Source organism: Culex quinquefasciatus, chromosome 1 (genome assembly GCF_015732765.1).
Source record: "Culex quinquefasciatus strain JHB chromosome 1, VPISU_Cqui_1.0_pri_paternal, whole genome shotgun sequence".
NCBI lineage: Eukaryota > Metazoa > Arthropoda > Insecta > Diptera > Culicidae > Culex > Culex quinquefasciatus.
In genome coordinates this window covers 51,076,392-51,095,751 of record NC_051861.1, presented here as the reverse complement: position 1 = coordinate 51,095,751, position 19,360 = coordinate 51,076,392, and the positions used below count along the sequence as shown (strand labels likewise).

Genomic DNA, 19,360 nt, shown 5'->3' with positions numbered 1-19,360 from the left:
TAACAAATCCTGTTAAAATTACAAAAAGTGTTATTATTTTATCCTGAAGTTCAATTTCAAGAAGAAAAAATAATAACAGTTTCTGATAAAATAACAAAATTTGGTATTGAAGTGATATTATATTGAAAATGTTTAATAACACGCTAATAAGAGGAAATGTTATACATTTCAAAAAATCTCCTAATAACAAAATTTGTTATTCGTTCGATATACTGACTTAGAAATAAAATTACCATAAATCGCACAAATGGAAAAGTTTCTAAGTGTCCATAACACAATCTATTATTATTTTTTTTGTTAAATATGTTTAGATCTTTGGAATAATTTTGTCTAATTTCGTCGAGGTCATTATTTTCAAGGGTTTCCAGAAGCGTTTATTACTTGCCAGTCTGCTAATTAATTACTCAAATTACTGGTCCAAAATGATTAATTACACAAATTACTTTTCACTACGATAAAAACATTAATTTTAAACTTAAGTATTCATTTCTACGGTTCTAAACTAAATTATTTATATATAGCTCATTTGATAGCTATTTTAAAAATTATTCTGCTTACTTTTTTTGTAACAACCTGGATATTGTGAATTTCGCGTATAATTTTTATTGAAAATAGCTATAGGCGATGAAATTTTGAGTGATGTTTACACAGCGAGTTAATTGGTTCGAAATTTGGAATTGTTTTATTTTATTATAAAATTGACATAAGTATTTTAATAAACCATTTTCCAGTAAAAAAATAAGTAGCTCCATTGATATCTAGGGTTTTTTTAAATAGGTCATATAAATAAACAAATGAAACAAAAAAAATACTGTACTGTATTACTTCAATATAGGTATGAATTTTAATAATATTTTTAAGTTTATTGAAAGTCTAATGCCATTAAAATATAGAAGTTGTTTGAAAAAAGGCCATAAACTTTGACAAATATTTGCAGCGGCTATTCTTGAAAATTGTGAAATTCTTCAAAACAACGTTAAGTTTTAAAATGTTTTTGAAAAAATTGGTTTGACATTACTTAGCATGTTTTTTTTTTTCAAAAGCAAATTAAAAAAAAATCTGTTACTGAAAATACGGATAATGTGAATGTGACATTTATATGCTTTTCTGAAAGATCTCACGATTTTGAACAAAACTGCATCAATTACTCAAAAACGATGAAAATGCATATGGGACATTTATGCGATCAGGGGCAGAACAGGACTGTCAATTTCTGCAGATGATGAAAAAATATGAATCAAAAAAAATATTTCTTTTGATTTTTAAAGGGCTATCACTTCAAATCTTTTTTTTATCAATGATAATTACGTACATTCTGGTTTTGAATATTTGACCCACATAAACTTTAAATAATTTTCGCTGCCTATAAGGCTGGTACAAATATTTTTAAAAGTTTTTGTCACTTTGTGTTTCACTCTTATAAATGGGTAATTCTCCGACAACTCACACAGCAGTTGCCCCGACCCCTCTTCGATTTGCGTGAAACTTTGTCCTAAGGGGTAACTTTTGTCCCTGATCACGAATCCGAGGTCCGTTTTTTGATATCTCGTGACGGAGGGGCGGTACGACCCCTTCCATTTTGAACATGCGAAAAAGAGGTGTTTTTCAATAATTTGCAGCCTGAAACGGTGATGAGATAGAAATTTGGTGTCAAAGGGACTTTTATGTAAAATTAGACGCCCGATTTGATGGCGTACTCAGAATTCCGAAAAAACGTATTTTCATCGAAAAAACACTAAAAAGTTTTAAAATTCTCCCATTTTCCGTTACTCGACTGTAAAATTTTGGAACATGTCATTTTATGGGAAATTTAATGTACTTTTCGAATCTACATTGTCCCAGAAGGGTCATTTTTTCATTTAGAACAAAATTTTTCATTTTAAAATTTCGTGTTTTTTCTAACTTTGCAGGGTTATTTTTTAGAGTGTAACAATGTTCTACAAAGTTGTAGAACAGACAATTACAAAATTTTTGATATATATACATAAGGGGTTTGCTTATAAACAAGTTTTAAAAAAGTTGGTCGTCATCGATCATGGCCGTTCATGGTCACCCGCGACAGACACGGACGACGAAACAAAGAGAAACGCAAAAAGTAACTTTTTCAAAACTTTTTTTCGTAAAATCGCGATAACTTGTGATGTTTATAAGCAAACCACTTATGTCTATATATCAAAATTTTTGTAATTGTCTGCTCTACAACTTTGTACAACATTGTTACACTCTAAAAAACAACCCTGCAAAGTTAGAAAAACACGAAATTTTAAAATAAAAATTTTGTTCTAAATGAAAAATGACCCTTCTGGGACAATGTAGATTCGAAAAGTACATTAAATTTCCCATAAAATGACATGTTCCAAAATTTTTACAGTCGAGTAACGGAAAATGGGAGAATTTTTAAAACTTTTTAGTGTTTTTCGATGAAAATACGTTTTTTCGGAATTCTGAGTACGCCATCAAATCGGGCGTCTAATTTTACATAAAAGTCCCTTTGACACCAAATTTCTATCTCATCACCGTTTCAGGCTGCAAATTATTGAAAAACACCTCTTTTTTCGCATGTTCAAAAATGGAAGGGGTCGTACCGCCCCTCCGTCACGAGATATCAAAAAACGGACCTCGAATTCGTGATCAGGGACAAAAGTTACCCCTTAGGACAAAGTATCACGCAAATCGAAGAGGGGTCGGGGCAACTTTTCCCGATTTCGTGTGAGTTGGTAGAGAATTACCCAAATAGTTTCGTGGAAGAAGTACAATCAAAAAAATCAATTACTTCAATTACTCAAAATTACAATAATTACCATTTAATTACTTAAAATTATTCTAATTAACTTGAATTACCAAGTAATTAAAGAATTACCTAATTACCAGCTAAAAATCAAACTAATTATTATTTACTTGCCAGTCTGAGGCCTTGCTGGAAACCCTTGATTATTTTGGCCATGAAATGGGGTCCTTAAGCAAAAAGTATTTTAAAAAGTTGAAATTTTGGAAGTTGATTTTTTTAATTATTTGATATACCCCCTAAAGGACTTTGTTTAAAATGGTTAGAACTATGGGATAATTTTGACCAATTTCGTCAGGGTCATAATTTTGGCCATGAAATGGGGTCCTTAAGCTAAAATTATTCTAAAAAGTTGAAATTTTGAAAGTTGATTTTTTTAATTATTTGATATACCCCCTAAGGGACTTTGCTAAAATTGGCTAGAACTATGGGATAATTTTGACCAATTTCGTCAGGGTCATTATTTTGGCCATGAAATGGGGTCCTTGAGCTAAAATTATTCTAAAAAGTTGAAATTTTGAAAGTTGTTTTTTGCCTTCCTCACTGAGGTAAGGCTATAATCCTGCTCTAAAAATGAACTTCGTATAAAAACGTCGTAGACCCACCTTCATGTATACATATCGACTCAAAATCGAAAACTGAACAAATGTCTGTGTGTATGTGTGTGTGTATGTGTGTGTGTATGTGTGTGTGTATGTGTGTGTGTATGTATGTATGTGACCAACAAACTAGCTCATGTTTCTCGGCACTGGCTGAACCGATTTGACCCGAACTTGTTGCATTCGACTTGGTTTAGGGTCCCATAGATCGAGTTTTATACAGATTGAAGTTTCGATAAGTAGTTCAAAAGTTATGTATAAAAATGTGTTTTCACATATATTTGGATCTCACTTAAATGTATGTAAACTATGTCCGGGTCCATCATCCAACCCATCGTTGGTTAGATTATCAAAAGACCTTTCCAACGAGTCTAAAACATTGAAGATCTGGCAACCCTGTCTCGAGATATGTCCCCTTAAGTGATATTGATGTACTTTTTCGAAGCCGGATCTCACTTAAATGTATGTAAACTATGTCCGGCTCCACTATCCGACCCAACGTGGGTTAGGTTATCAAAAGACCTTTCCAACGAGTCTAAAACATTGAAGATCTGGCAACCCTGTCTCGAGATATGGCCACTTAAGTGATATTGATGTACTTTTTTGAAGCCGGATCTCACTTAAATGTATGTAAACTATATTCGGCTCCACTATCCGACCCATTGTTGGTTAGGTTATCAAAAGACCTTTCCAACGAGTGCAAAACATTGAAGATCTGGCAACCCTGTCTCGAGATATGGCCTCTTAAGTGATATTGATGTACTTTTTCGAAGCCGGATCTCACTTAAATGTATGTAAACTATGTCCGGCTCCACTATCCGACCCATTGTTGGTTAGGTTATCAAAAGACCTTTCCAACGAGTGCAAAACATTGAAGATCTGGCAACCCTGTCTCGAGATATGGCCACTTAAGTGATATTGATATACTTTTTCGAAGCCGGATCTCACTTAAATGTATGTAAACTATGTCCGGATCCACCATCCGACCCATTGTTGGTTAGGTTATCAAAAGACCTTTCCAACGAGTGCAAAACATCGAAGATCTGGCAACGCTGTCTCGAGATATGGCCACTTAAGTGATATTGATATACTTTTTTGAAGCCGGATCTAAAAAATAGATGAAACTTGTGTACAGCCATTGTTGTGAGGAAGGCTCCAACCACATAGGTGGATTAAGTAAGTTTTGCCTTCCTCACTGAGGTAAGGCTATAATCCTGCTCTAAAAATGAACTTCGTATAAAAACGTCGTAGACCCACCTTCATGTATACATATCGACTCAAAATCGAAAACTGAACAAATGTCTGTGTGTATGTGTGTGTGTATGTGTGTGTGTATGTGTGTGTGTATGTGTGTGTGTATGTATGTATGTGACCAACAAACTAGCTCATGTTTCTCGGCACTGGCTGAACCGATTTGACCCGAACTTGTTGCATTCGACTTGGTTTAGGGTCCCATAGATCGAGTTTTATACAGATTGAAGTTTCGATAAGTAGTTCAAAAGTTATGTATAAAAATGTGTTTTCACATATATTTGGATCTCACTTAAATGTATGTAAACTATGTCCGGGTCCATCATCCAACCCATCGTTGGTTAGATTATCAAAAGACCTTTCCAACGAGTCTAAAACATTGAAGATCTGGCAACCCTGTCTCGAGATATGTCCCCTTAAGTGATATTGATGTACTTTTTCGAAGCCGGATCTCACTTAAATGTATGTAAACTATGTCCGGCTCCACTATCCGACCCAACGTGGGTTAGGTTATCAAAAGACCTTTCCAACGAGTCTAAAACATTGAAGATCTGGCAACCCTGTCTCGAGATATGGCCACTTAAGTGATATTGATGTACTTTTTTGAAGCCGGATCTCACTTAAATGTATGTAAACTATATTCGGCTCCACTATCCGACCCATTGTTGGTTAGGTTATCAAAAGACCTTTCCAACGAGTGCAAAACATTGAAGATCTGGCAACCCTGTCTCGAGATATGGCCTCTTAAGTGATATTGATGTACTTTTTCGAAGCCGGATCTCACTTAAATGTATGTAAACTATGTCCGGCTCCACTTTCCGACCCATTGTTGGTTAGGTTATCAAAAGACCTTTCCAACGAGTGCAAAACATTGAAGATCTGGCAACCCTGTCTCGAGATATGGCCACTTAAGTGATATTGATATACTTTTTCGAAGCCGGATCTCACTTAAATGTATGTAAACTATGTCCGGATCCACCATCCGACCCATTGTTGGTTAGGTTATCAAAAGACCTTTCCAACGAGTGCAAAACATCGAAGATCTGGCAACGCTGTCTCGAGATATGGCCACTTAAGTGATATTGATATACTTTTTTGAAGCCGGATCTAAAAAATAGATGAAACTTGTGTACAGCCATTGTTGTGAGGAAGGCTCCAACCACATAGGTGGATTAAGTAAGTTTTTTTTAATTATTTGATAATTTGATTATTTGATAATTATTAGGGGGTATAATACCCCCTAAGGGATTTTACTAAAATTGGCTAAAACTATGAAATAGTTTTGACCAATTTCATCGGGGTCATTTATTTCACCATGAAATGGGGTTTCAAGCTAAAATGTATCCGATAAAATTAACTTTTGAGAGTTCATTTTTTTTAATTTTGTTAGATTCCGTAACGGAATTGATTTATTTATTGAGAATTTTTGTAGTGTGAATAACAAAAACTGTTATTATTTTCACAGAGCCAGGAAGTCGGAGCTGACGTTGAAGCTCGAGCTGGAGTGAGACCTCGGAGACTGCATCTTTTACTTGGAGTCGGAATCTCTGAAGTCGGGTATTTTTGGAGAGCTGAAGTCGTCGTTGACGTCATATCCTGCACCCAGAGTCGGAGTTGTCTTCAAAGTATGGATTCAAAGTCGCTTGGAGGTACCCGACTCTGCAGCCCTGACAAGTACAGAGGAGTTATGGCAACTGCAGGTTTATTTGCAAATTACAAATAAACCAAAACAATAACTTTTTTTGTTATGGAGACATACCAGTTCAATAACATTTTTTGTTATTATGCTGCTCCACCTCTCCGCACAAAATAACAAATCTTGTTATTCCTCGATGATTCCTTTTGTGTTATTGGTTTGTTATTGCAATAACATTATAATAACAATTTAAGTTATTCTTCGTACAAATCTTTGTTATTGATTTTTGTGATTTTAACAACTAATCCGATCATCCCAATAACATATTTCGATCTTCTCACAATATCAAAAACTGACCTTCCCAAGTTATTTCCGTCTGCTCGGGATCATGTATTGTCATCAGTATACACAATTATTGAAAGGTTCTTGGAAAACGAGCATAAGTTTGTGTTATTCTCGATACTGTTAAGCTGACCTCAGCAAATAAATTCAATGGTTTTCTTCGTGTTCGTGTTTAATCTAAAATAATTGGAATAAATAACCAACTCTAACAAAGCATAAAAAGAGGCATTTTTTATAAAATTTTCTAACAGTGTGCTATTTTCCCCTAACAAGTGCCAGAAAGGTATTTAAGGAGACCAACCGCAGAAACTTGGTGACCCCAATTCCGGGAATCATTCCATTTTCACATTCCACCAGGAAGTAGAGGAAAACACACACACAGAAGTGCTATTTCTGAATATCAGGCAATTCCAAGAATTGTTCATTCATTACACGTTCGTATCTCTTCACGTGTCAGGTAACTTTCGTCCCAACAACAATAACAACAGCGAAAGCAATACAAACAATGCGTATAAAGAAAGCTATCCCTGCGGCATTTACATACACAAATACATAGTCCCACGCACACACACACACACACACACACACACACACACACACACACACACACGCCCACGCTCACACTAAGCAGACCGGCTGAGCTTAGGACTAACAGCTTCTCATCATTAGCATAATTTTGTCTACCTCCCCCTGCGCACACCATTTGAGTCTGAAGTTTGCGAGATTTTGCCTGTATTTGTGTTTGTGCGTATTAACAGGGTTCTAACGAGCCGGATGGAATTTCCCTGCAAATGTGGGCGGATGCTTTTAGGAAAGCTAGGATAAGTGATACAATTGGAAATGGACGAGCCTACGGATATTCGCACGTTGAGGATGTTATTGCTGCTTCGATAAACTAGAAACAACAGACCGTTCAATAAAACCATAATTGTTGGACAATATTTTGACTCATTGGATCAATGGACCCATTAGCTGGTTCATGCTTTTCGCCTTTCATTTTAGCCCTGCAAAATTGTGCGAGTATGTAGACTCATTAACGTTGTAAATATTTACGAAAACTCGAAATTCTTGGATTGTATGCAAGTGCGACAAACTTGACAGAAAACCCCCTCTGCCCTGTTAAACTGTTAGGGTACCAAAATTTTCGTAATTAAAAGACGCAACTTTTGGTACCATAACATCTATAGGTCATCGCTGAAATTTTAAAGTTATCGCAGTTTTAGGGAAAAAAGTCGATTTTTTCCCGTTTTCGTCATTTTTCCATTTTTGCGCGTGGCACGTCGAAAAATCTAGTTTTTATTTTCAAAAAATCGTATCTCAGAGTATCGAAAACATGACTTCACCATTTTTTGATATGTTATGTGAAATTTTCCGAGAAATCCGATAAAAATATTTTCAGACATAGGCTCTTTGGTCCCGAGACCTTCAAAACAGCATTTAATGTTTTCATTCAACCTTTTCAAATATTAAGCTAGATTTTTGAAACTTCTTACTATTTTTCCCAAATAGCCAAACTAATCACCTTTCTTTTGCGTCTAGGACAGCTAAAATCGGATGAAATGGCGCGGAGATATGACTTTTTGAAAAAAGTGGATTTTGCGAAAATCGACGAAAATTGCCATTTTTCGAAGCACCCTAACACGGCGTAGGTCACCCTAATGGCCAAACAAAAAAATAAGGGTCTAATTATTTTGACCAAGGATCCCCCAGAAAAAAAAATCGAGCTCGACCGGAGAACTTTTTTTTCGAATCATGCTGTTTTCGTGGGGAATTGCTGTTTTAATTTCCTATCCAATGAAAGGAAACATGATAGATTCGGACAACAATTTCTTGTGTTTCTTCTATGTGAGATCCGCCCTCCAAAAAGTGCATAAATAATACTTAAGTGCTTATATCTTTTGATAGGGTTGTCAGATCTGAAATCTTTTAAATTTGTTGAAATGATCTTTTAATTACCTTTCTAAAATGTATAACAGGGTTGGTTTTCCTACAAAAACCACCCTTTTTCGAATCTTCCGGAAGTTTGTAAAAATCGTTTAATAGCATAGCTTTTGAAGCACTTAACTAAACTTTGTAACACTGGTCGACACACCAAGTTGATGTAATAAAAAAAAACTTATTCTCAATAACCAATCCACAGCGTGACTCGATGACATTTCAACATTCAGGCATATCAAGTTTAGGAACATATTCCGAAGGACCTTTACTTGACATGAGCAACAGGAAATCCCTTCCTCCAATCTCATATTAAATAGACAGAAATCCATCAACCCCGCGCAACCTCTCATAAATCCGCAGTCTTACACTTACTCGGTCTGTCTAGCTCGTTGATCAGGTCTTCCGTGTCGGTGTAGCTGCCGGCACTGGCCGGAAATGTCGTCACTAGGGCAACCAGTGCCAACAACACCGCTGTTCGTTTTACCATTTCCGTTCGAACGGAGGAAACAAGTGACTGCACCAGACTTGGTTTGTTTAGCACTTTATCACTATCATTACTACTCTTGCTGCTGCTGCTGCTGTCACGTGTTCGTCTTCTTGTCCCCTTCCAAGATCCGGTGGATTCCGTCACCGTCTTCCGTTGGGCACGGTTTCCGTCAGTTGGTAGCAGCGTGCCTTGCTTCTTCCTCGATTTCTTCTTCCTCTTCACTTCAAACATTGCCAGTCCTTGACGACCTTCACGTTGGCGGCAAAATGTCATCACACGTGCTGCTATCGAGAGGTTATGTATTTGCTCACACAACTTCTTCGCTTCGCTTCCGGTTGAAGGCAAGCAGATCAATCACGAGTTCAAGCACATCTTTCTACATTTTTGCAAAGCATTCCTCTCTCGTTTCACTCTAGCAGTGAAGCTATCAATGATGCAAAATCAAATTTATAGCCTCATTTTTTTCGATAATCAACTGTGTTTCCAAACGCCTCCGAGTCCCAGAGAGGTCGACCTTGGCAAAGTACCAGTACTACAGACGAATTACCATTCGATTCGCTTCCACGGCTTACAACTTCATTTGCATGTTGTTTCTTTCAGCGATCCCCGTACAACATTGTTATGACTTGGGGAGGAACCCAGCCTTTGGGGTTGGATTCTTGGGGGTGCATAAATTTTCGTCACTCACTCGCCTCAAGTGTCAACATTAGACACATTGTTTCCTCGTTGATGGTTACAGTCCTCCGAGTTTGTGGGAGTCGTCGTTATTCTGGAAGGGAGTGAGCAAGAAAAAGAAAAAAGACGTTATCAGCATTTCCACTCCTTCATTTGTGTGCTCTTTGATATGTGAAGAAGAATGATAACAAATGTATTTTTTACGGCAAAAGTCGTTAGAGGGAACAACGAGGCAAGACTACGTATTTAATGATTGATTTTTTTTTTAAATCTTGAAATTATAAAATGTATTGTGACTTCTGTGTTCATTAAATCTAGCAAACAAAATAAAATTCTTTCCGTTTTAACCCCGTTCTCTCTTTTCAAACCTGGAAATATGTGGAGAAAACGTACATAGACTTTTTTTTCCTCACGCAGCATTCCCCTGAGATGCTCTGTGAGCAGACTGTAAGTAGGACAACCACTCTGCTCACTTGTTATTCTCCGTGACTGACGTGAGACGTGACAGATTCAGCAGTTGTTGGAATACCGACGCAAGAGAAGTTTTTCACAACAATTCCTGCGATTTATAATCGCATAAATAAAGAATATGGCAAAGTTAATAAGCCAAAACAATGATTTTTTGGATTTATACTTTTGCTTGAATGAGAATTTTCGAAAAAAAAAACAACTGGCATTGCAAATAAAATCAAATATTTATGTTTTCAATTATCAATTTTCAATTCTGCTCCCCAGATAATCCGGTCTATCGCAATCACAAGCTTTTTCAGCTATGCCAATACAGACCAGCAGTACCCCAATAAAGGATGAAGTTAACGAGCCGTGGATATTTAAATTTTGTCAGATCAACCCAGAGGATTAGCTGAAGTCCTCGCAGGAGGCCCTAAAAACTTTGTCCCACCGTCTTATGTCTCGCAGTTCAATGTGCTGTCCAGTCTCAAATCCATTTATGTAACAGCATTATCCCAGCGGATGAATACTGAAATCTTAAAAGAACATGAAAATAATTAAATTACCGAACATCGAGAGGGTCGGCAAAAAAGTTCCATTTTGGTCGCCGTTTTGCGAACCAAAAGCATTAACGGACCTTCCTTTGGTAAATTACATTTTTTCCTAATGTTAGACTCGCCGGCTAAGCAAAAATGGTTTCCAAGCAGTTCCGGTGCCATTTTTGGAAGAACGAAACAAATTGATGATTGGGAAGACTGTAAGAGAGTATGGCGTCGTCCACAAAGTGTAACAAGGGGGGGGGGGGAGGGGATTGCTGTCTGTGAGACTGTGACGTCATGCTAGACTATTTCTTGAATACTGGAAATTCAGTCTTAAAATATATTTAAAAAATGTTTCATGATTGATAAACTTTACTCATAAATGAAACACGATAAAGAGCTTCAAGCAACAAAGTTTTTGATAATAATTAAATCATCATATTTTGAAAAAAAAAAATCCAAACAAAACCTTCTAAAATGAAAAAAACTTTGTCGATTGAACACCGAATTAAACAATAATACTACACCCAACTGGCAGTCGCATGATTGTGATGCATGGCGGCATGAAAGTATATCAGAATCTGCATGAAATCTGTCCTCATGCATTTTTTGCGATATACACCCAAAGGAAAAATATATCTCAAAATCTGCAACATTGGATTTGCTGCAGAAAATGTCATATTTTATAACATTTTTTGCAGCAAGCCCGTAGAGCATTTTTGCCCGCGTGTAAAAATTTCAGCGATCTGTAGTTCTCACCAACACATATAATGCTGGCCCGTCCCCGAGCAACACTCCAAAGAGAAGCATATGTTGGTGCTCTTTCACTCACTTTACATCAAGCGTCCATGGCGCGGTGGTAGCGTGTCGGATCAATAACCAAGAAGTTGGTGGTTCAATCCTCGTTCTGCTAAGTGTTTTTTTTTTGTGAAGTACAACCAAAAAGCCGTCGGTAATGTCGATAATTGTCGGTAACGGGCAAAAATGTCATACTCCTATATCGCAAAAAATGCATGAGGACAGATTTCATGCAGATTCTGATATACTTTCATGCCGCCATGCATCACAATCATGCGACTGCCAGTTGGGTGTAGGAAATGACATTTTTGCCCGTTACCGACGGCTTTTTGGTTGTATTTCACAAAAAAAAAAAAACACTTAGCAGAACGAGGTTTGAACCACCAACTTCTTGGTTATTGATCCGACAAGCTACCACCGCGCCATGGACGCTTGATGAAAAGTGATTGAAAGAGCACCAACATATGCTTCTCTTTGGAGTGTTGCTCGGGGACGGGCCAGCATTATATGTGTTGGTGAGAACTGCAGATCGCTGAAATTTTTACACGCGGGCAAAAATGATCTACGGGCTTGCTGCAAAAAATGTTATAAAATATGACATTTTCTGCAGCAAATCCAATGTTGCAGATTTTGAGATATATTTTTCCTTTGGGTGTACATTTATAAATCATGCAACAATTGCTTAAGTATATTTTCAAAACATGGGTCATGGGTTTCCTATGCAGACATGTAGGACCTATTGAAAATTTAATCTAGATTGTACAAAAAAATAAGGGGGTGGTTTAATAAAACGTAACGTACTTTTCGAGGGGGATCGGAGCCAGCGTGACAAAGTGTGACATAGGGGAGGGGGTTAATTTTGGCCGATTTTAGCGTGACATACTTTATGGATGACGCCTAACGTATTTTTGGTTGAAGAAACATGATGACAAGATTTGTCCTGCTTACGGGAAGTTTTGTGACGCTACATCGAAGAAGAAAAGCATGTCTATTTAGTTGAATAGTGTTTATTTCAAAAACTTTAAATTTTAAATTTGTTTTTAAATCATTATAATCATGCTCCTTTTCCTTGGGAGTTTGTGTGTTATAAAAATGGGTTATGATTGAAGGAACATATTATTTTTATATCACAGTATGAAAGGTTTAACAAAGAAGGCGTTTCACGATAAAATTGTTATCATGATCGGTGGAAATTTAGGAATACTGATCAAATTATTCTTATTTTTTAGCTTTCATTATTAATTCGTGTAACGTCAATGTCACCACTGCCAGACTGCCGTTAAAGGAAAAATACAGACTCTTGAGAAAAAAGAAACCAAAACCAACGACCGTCATGAATAATCCATTACAAAAATTGCTTAACGCTACGTAACAGTGTCACGTTGGCTGTCGCCATTGCAAACCTAATAATGGACCTCCTTAAGGGTTCGCGCAACAAGCAACAATAACCATAGCGACAAGCCATATCCGGAGAAGCTCACGCCGAGGTAGATGCTGGATGTTTGTATGTATATGTGTTAGCAAAGCAAGACAAGCGGAAAAACGGATACAATAAAACCGGCAGGGATCGAAACATAATGCTCAATTTTGTGGAAATTGATGTGCGACCCACAAACATAACCAAACTTTTCGCTTGTCGCTTAGTGTGGGATTGGAACAATGCTGCGTCTGATGAAATTTGGGATATTTCTGGCTATCCTGAAAATTTCACAAGTTTTTTTTACTTTGTCAGCTGCGCGCTGCGTATATCACATTGAGTCTAAGCTACTTTTCCCAAGCCTGACAAGTGTGATCTTGTGAATATTTCAAGTGGGATGTGCTTAACCAAAATGTACGCAACCATTACGCGTTCACATTACTGTTTACGAGCTCATGATTTTTTCATGGGCATGCTAGGTAATAGCAGTGTATTTTGCGACACAAAGGACCCATAAGGACTCAATCTGTGCATCACCATCTTAGAATGACTGTATGAAAACTTTGTTCAACGGTTTTGATGTTACTTTAGAAGGGTTGATTGTTGGCAAAAGTGACTTTAAATGAAAAATATTTCAGCAATTTTTTACACTTTAGTTTTCGGTCATTTGTCATGAATCAAAACCTGAAAAAAATCATTAAAGCTTGAATTCAATGACAAATTTAACATTACTTATTGCTGAAGCTGAAGAAAATCTGTTCATATTATTTACAAAAGTTATTAGAGATTATTTTTTCATCTAGAACAAAATATTTACTTTAAAATGAAACAAAACTAGGCTGACTAAATTCAGGGGTTTATTGAGGCCATTTCTTTACTAGTGTTTTACAAATCAACAAAAATACATGTCCAAACAATGCATTCAAAGCATGTTTCCAAAATAAGGGGGAAATTTTAATGATAGATAAAAGTGTATATTATGGTACATCCTTTTAAAAAAAAATCTCAACTGAAAAAAATATGTGATGACGATAGCTCTTCAGGTCACAGTATCATCTTGCTGACTGAACCACTAGCTAAATATGAGATCTTCGTCATAAGGAGCTTACTCGACGACCCGTATCACGCCTCCATATATACCAAACATTGGTGGGTGGTTTTAATGATCCTCTGACATTCTTTCTGCTGACTTGAAACAGTGAAATATCATGCAATTTTATAACGGGCAATCGCAATTTGAGTTCAACTTAATCAGTATGAAAATGTGCCAGAATTATTGCAAACTTCAATTTTAAATTACATTTTAATTTAAAATTCTCAATTGCATACTTGCACAGTGAAAAAAGCCAGGCGTAATGCACGTGGCACAAAAAGCCCAAGAAATCCACATAAAAAATCTGCCATAAAGTACAATTTATCAAACATCACGTACCACCCAAAATTCAATCGTGTGCTTCGCTTAACAAACACAATCGGGAAAACGGTTTCCCAAATCAAATAAAAAATAATTCCTCCAATTCGGTTCGTTTTCACTAATTTTCCATTCTTTGCCAATTTCCCCTTTCAACAGATGCCGATGCCTGTCAACCGGGAAACGGGATGAGCGAAAAGCCGTGAACAATTTGTGTGTGAAAATGGGAATTGCCGAATTGTCGAATGGTATGCTTTCGAAGTCCCGCGGGAAAAATTAACGAAATAGTGAATTCCAGGGAGCTTTGGCTCAATAATGATGAAGGCATGTTCGCGGCTCGTTCCAGCCAATCTGTGAGTGAAGGAATTGTGCCTGGTAAGTGTTTATTGGGAATAAACTATTTTTTTGAATGAATTCAAAGAATATTTCCAATCCGCGTTAATGTACCATTTTTCCAAAAAGATTAAAGTTTAAATTCATATCTCCAAACTAAATAAAACTATTCTATAGGAACAGTGCTAGCTAGAAAGAAAAGCTCATAACATTTTCCAGAACCGATAAATGTGGCTTTATGAACCTGCTCATTCAGAAACATATAAAAAAAATGCTGAGCCAAGACGCCCGATTCACCCAACAAGCCTGTCCCGCACCGTCTTTCGGATAAGACCCCTGAAAAATTATAAATCACGAAGCAAGAGCAACAGCAAAAAATCTCAACCTCGTTTAATACCTTCACGACGGCTCGGTAATCCATGTTATGTGCACAATTTAACAGCATCGAGAGAGAGGAAAAAAAACTTAGCGAGGAAAACCAAAGAAGCCAACCCGGAAAATGTTCACATGTTTCCTCGGAGAGTGCCTTAAATAGCGCAAGAAAAATCGATTCTTCGTCGCACATGGGTGACGTTTTTCTTCTCGCATTAGCAGACGACGACGACCATCAAGGAAAAAGTGATCCATTTTAAGCGACAACCACCACCGCTCAAGCATGATCAGCTTTAATTTCGGGAACCCTTTCAGACATCTCCTCCGTCTTCCACCATTATTAAACGTGCTATGTTTAACGCATCAACGGGAAGAGACGTTGTTGAGCTGCTAACCGGCGACAAATGCACTCAGTTTAATTAAAAAGTCACACAAAAAAACTGTTGGTATTTGTTGTTGTTTTTTTTTTTTTTCATTCTAAAATCAAACTTCGTACAATGATTACTAGGGGAAATCTACCCATTTTAATCCTAATAAGCGGTCGTGTTTGAATGATGCTGGATAATCTAGAGTCTCCCTTGAATTTTACTAAAACCAAGTACACCAACGAGTAGAGCAAGTTTTTGTGAACATTTATGTTTATTTTCACTTTCACTAAAAGTTATTCTATTTCTTTATCAAGCATTTAACAAAAAAAAAATTTCCAAGGGTATTCTAATCGAGGCGAATGCATTGGGCCACGCCCATTTTTCTAATATCGGCTTAGTTCTTTTTTCTTCCAACACTCTGTCGAGTGTTGTCATTTGCGCTGACAGTTCAAACGAACACTCACGAAAAGTGGCATTTATAGGGAAAGTTTCCTGGCATCGCTGGCTGTGCTGCTGGTGGTGTTGACGGCCAGCCTTTGTTCTTTTTTGCCTTCGTCTCTCGCTAGGTTTTCTTCAGCCTTCGATTGGAATGCAAAGTGAAAATTGAAACGTCAAACGACTTGGCGCGTTTGTTTTTTTGATGGCGCTTGCTAATTTATTACATTTTTCGGGATTATTCTTCAAGTGAGTGCCTTACTAATGATCAAAAGAACATGTTGCCGGTAGTTGGAAGCAATTTCATATCTTAAGCGCCGTGAAAAAGTAAGCGAAAGTGAAAAGTTAATTTTGGCGATATTCATTAAGCGTTTGAGGGATTCTCGTGTGTGTCACTGTGTGTGCCAACAAAATGATGAGAAGTGGTCTCGCAAAATACAAATTATGATCAAAAGTGCATTAAATGCGATCTTTTTGGCCAGTAAGTGGCATACATTTGCGTGCTTACTCGAGGCGGTGCCGTTGCTGGTAAGCTTATAGCCCAAATAGTATTTTTGGAGCTTTAATCGAGCATCAAACTCTCCATATGACGATGATAGGTGTTTGATTGGAAAGGGTAGATTTCCCCTATTTTGTCAACCAATGCAGAGATCAGCTTCGAAAGTTTTTTTAATAGGGAACTGAAACATTTGCATTTCATTATACATTTTGACGCATTTTTGGTGGTCAGTATAAGCTCACATTTGGAATTCTAGTGGTACCACTGAGGTGTACCCAGATTTGGACTACCCTAGTTTGCATAAGATAAAGCTTATTCGAAATGCAACATGATTTTCTTCTCAAAAACAGAAACAAATCGGGGTTTTTAATTCGCAGCAGAGTGTACCCCTCAGACAAGATCAGAACACACACACACCCACCATACGCCCACATTGCGGAAAAAGGAAAGAAAGTTTCCTTTTTCTTGTTTTTCTTTTTCCAGTCTCGAGGATGACGGTGGTAAGACAACGCCTTCCCAGGCGCAACTTGTCCCCAACAATGTTACGCTAAATTGAAAATGCGATTACCGGAAAAAAACTTTTGCCCAGCCCAAACGAAGAGCAGCACAGCTCTGCCAACAGAAACATGCGAGAAGGCAATAAATAAAGATTGGCAGTAGAATGGAGTCGGATCGACCTTTTTCAAGGCTTTGATAGTGGGAAGGAATTTCAGGTCTACAATCCCAAACATTGGCATCGTTATCAAATTGTACGAATAAATAGAACACACACAAAAACAAAACTCTGAACGAAAGGGTTGCCAGTTAGGAAGAACGCCGTTGGAGGAGGAAAGGGTTGTTGGAATGGTCACGGACGTGTTTGTTTTTTGTGCTTTGCTGAGAAATTCTATTTCTGAAATGGAGGGAAGTACTCATCTTCGCAAAAAGATGAGGTTACAAATGCCAGCCGGGGCATTTAAATAAATTAATTTACTACGCTAATGCTAACAGCAAATTAAACAAAACTCTTATATTATATTAGCTTATTTGATTTGATACAACTTAAAAAAGTTGTACAAGATTAAGTTAAAACTATATGTAGCACATTGCACGCATCAAAGCTTTACTTAAATACTTCACTTAAATTATGCATAGTGATGATATATGCAAGATACTACAATTGTATTTGGATGAAGTTACACTTATTTATTATAAAAGTTGCTGCAAAAACGCCATGACATTTTTTCATAGTTTCATAGTTTCTATATGTTTAAAAAAAGTAAGTTAAAGTGTTATTTTTCTGCATGAATTGTTTGATAAATTGATTAACCTCAAACTCCTAATACAGATCTTCATAAATTTATCATTTTACTTTCTTTACAATCAATTGTTAAGGTGACTTGATCCCTGCGTTTTGAATGTCATGAAACGAAAATAGCATAAAACACTATTAGTTGTGATAGTGGCAGCTCGCTGTTACACAGGGGTAATTCTCCGCCAACTCACACAGCAGTTGCCCCGAACCTTCTTCGATTTGCGTGAAACTTTGTCTTAAGGGGTAACTTTTGTCCCTGATCACGAATCAGAGGTCCGTTTTTTGATATCTTGTGACGGAGGGGCGGTTCGACCCCTTCAATTTTTGAACATGCGAAAAAAGAGGTATTTTTCAAAAATTTGCAGCCTGAAACGGTGTGAGACAGAAATTTGGTGTCAAAGGGACTTTTATGTAGAATTAGACGCCCGATTTGATGGCGTACTTATAATTCGCTTCGCTAGGAGACGGTGATTTTAGCGGATTGCAGACTGGATTTTCGCCATGTGATGTGATGATTGTCTAAGCCCAAGTTGCCTAGGAATCGATAATTGGGAATAGAACCAATTCCACCTGAAAACCAGATTCTCACCACCATGGCAGCCGTCCATTGCCGGCCGCTCCCATCTCCACCGCGCACCAGGGACAAGGAAAGGGAATTGGAAGACGGGAAGTGTTGATGCTCCACTTTTTTAAGAGTATTAAGGGAAAATCTCCACGGTATCCTCAAGTAAGTTTCGCTTGGAGTTGGACGGTTTTTGGGGAGGTGAATGGTCTGAGGAGCCACCCTAGGCGAGTGGTAACAACCTTTGGCATTGTTGTTCGAATTCTTTATGTGTTCTCATTTCTAATGGGAATGCTTTCAATTCTTCTCATCTCTTATTGGATGAATTCTATCAGTCGCCCAGGCTATTTATAGCGAGGTATTTTTAGATTCAATTTCAACTGCGCTTGCAAATCTTGCATGCAATCTTGTTTGAGTTCTGATGTTCAACTTGCATTCAATGCGATTCTAAGTCCGATTCTTGGATTCAACTATACCAGAGTCTGATTCATCCTCAAGCTACCAATGCTCCACGGTTAAGTGGAAAGCATTTTGCTTACCAATCCTAAGGACAGGGGATCGAACCCCGCCGTGTGCTTTTGAAGTTTTTCATTAATTCCAAATTCAATGAGTCCAGAACTTTCTCGTTGGGAGCAGATGGTTATCGAACCCAGAACCATTCGCTTATAAAGCGAACATCGTAACCATTCAGCCACGACCGCTCCTTATTTGATGGCATACTCAGAATTCCGAATAAACGTATTTTTCATCGAAAAAAACACTAAAAAAGTTTTAAAAATTCTCCAATTTTCCGTTACTCGACTGTAAAAAATTTTGGATCATGTCATTTTATGGGAAATTTAATGTACTTTTTGAATCTACATTGACCCAGACGGGTCATTTTTTCATTTAGAACAAAATTTTTCATTTTAAAATTTCGTGTTTTTTCTAACTTTGCAGGGTTATTTTCTAGAGTGTAACAATGTTCTACAAAGTTGTAGAACAGACAATTACAAAAAATTTTGATATATAGACATAAGAGGTTTGCTTATAAACATCACGAGTTATCGCGATTTTACGAAAAAAAAGTTTTGAAAAAGTTGGTCGTCATCGATCATGGCCGTTCATGGTCACCCGCGACAGACACGGTCGGCGAAACAAAGAGAAACGCAAAATAGTAGTTTATGCAA

At 37.2% G+C, this 19,360-nt stretch overlaps 1 protein-coding gene across 1 annotated transcript in view; it reads right to left on the bottom strand.

The window, feature by feature from the left end:
* Nucleotides 1-19,360, bottom strand: part of LOC6035372 (titin) — a 237,278-nt gene that overhangs the window by 119,338 nt on the left and 98,580 nt on the right. The window contains exon 2 of the mRNA XM_038266621.1: nucleotides 8,924-9,807. Coding sequence (XP_038122549.1) covers nucleotides 8,924-9,311 — 388 coding nt within the window. The 5' untranslated portion in view covers nucleotides 9,312-9,807. The remainder of the gene's footprint in view (nucleotides 1-8,923; nucleotides 9,808-19,360) is intronic.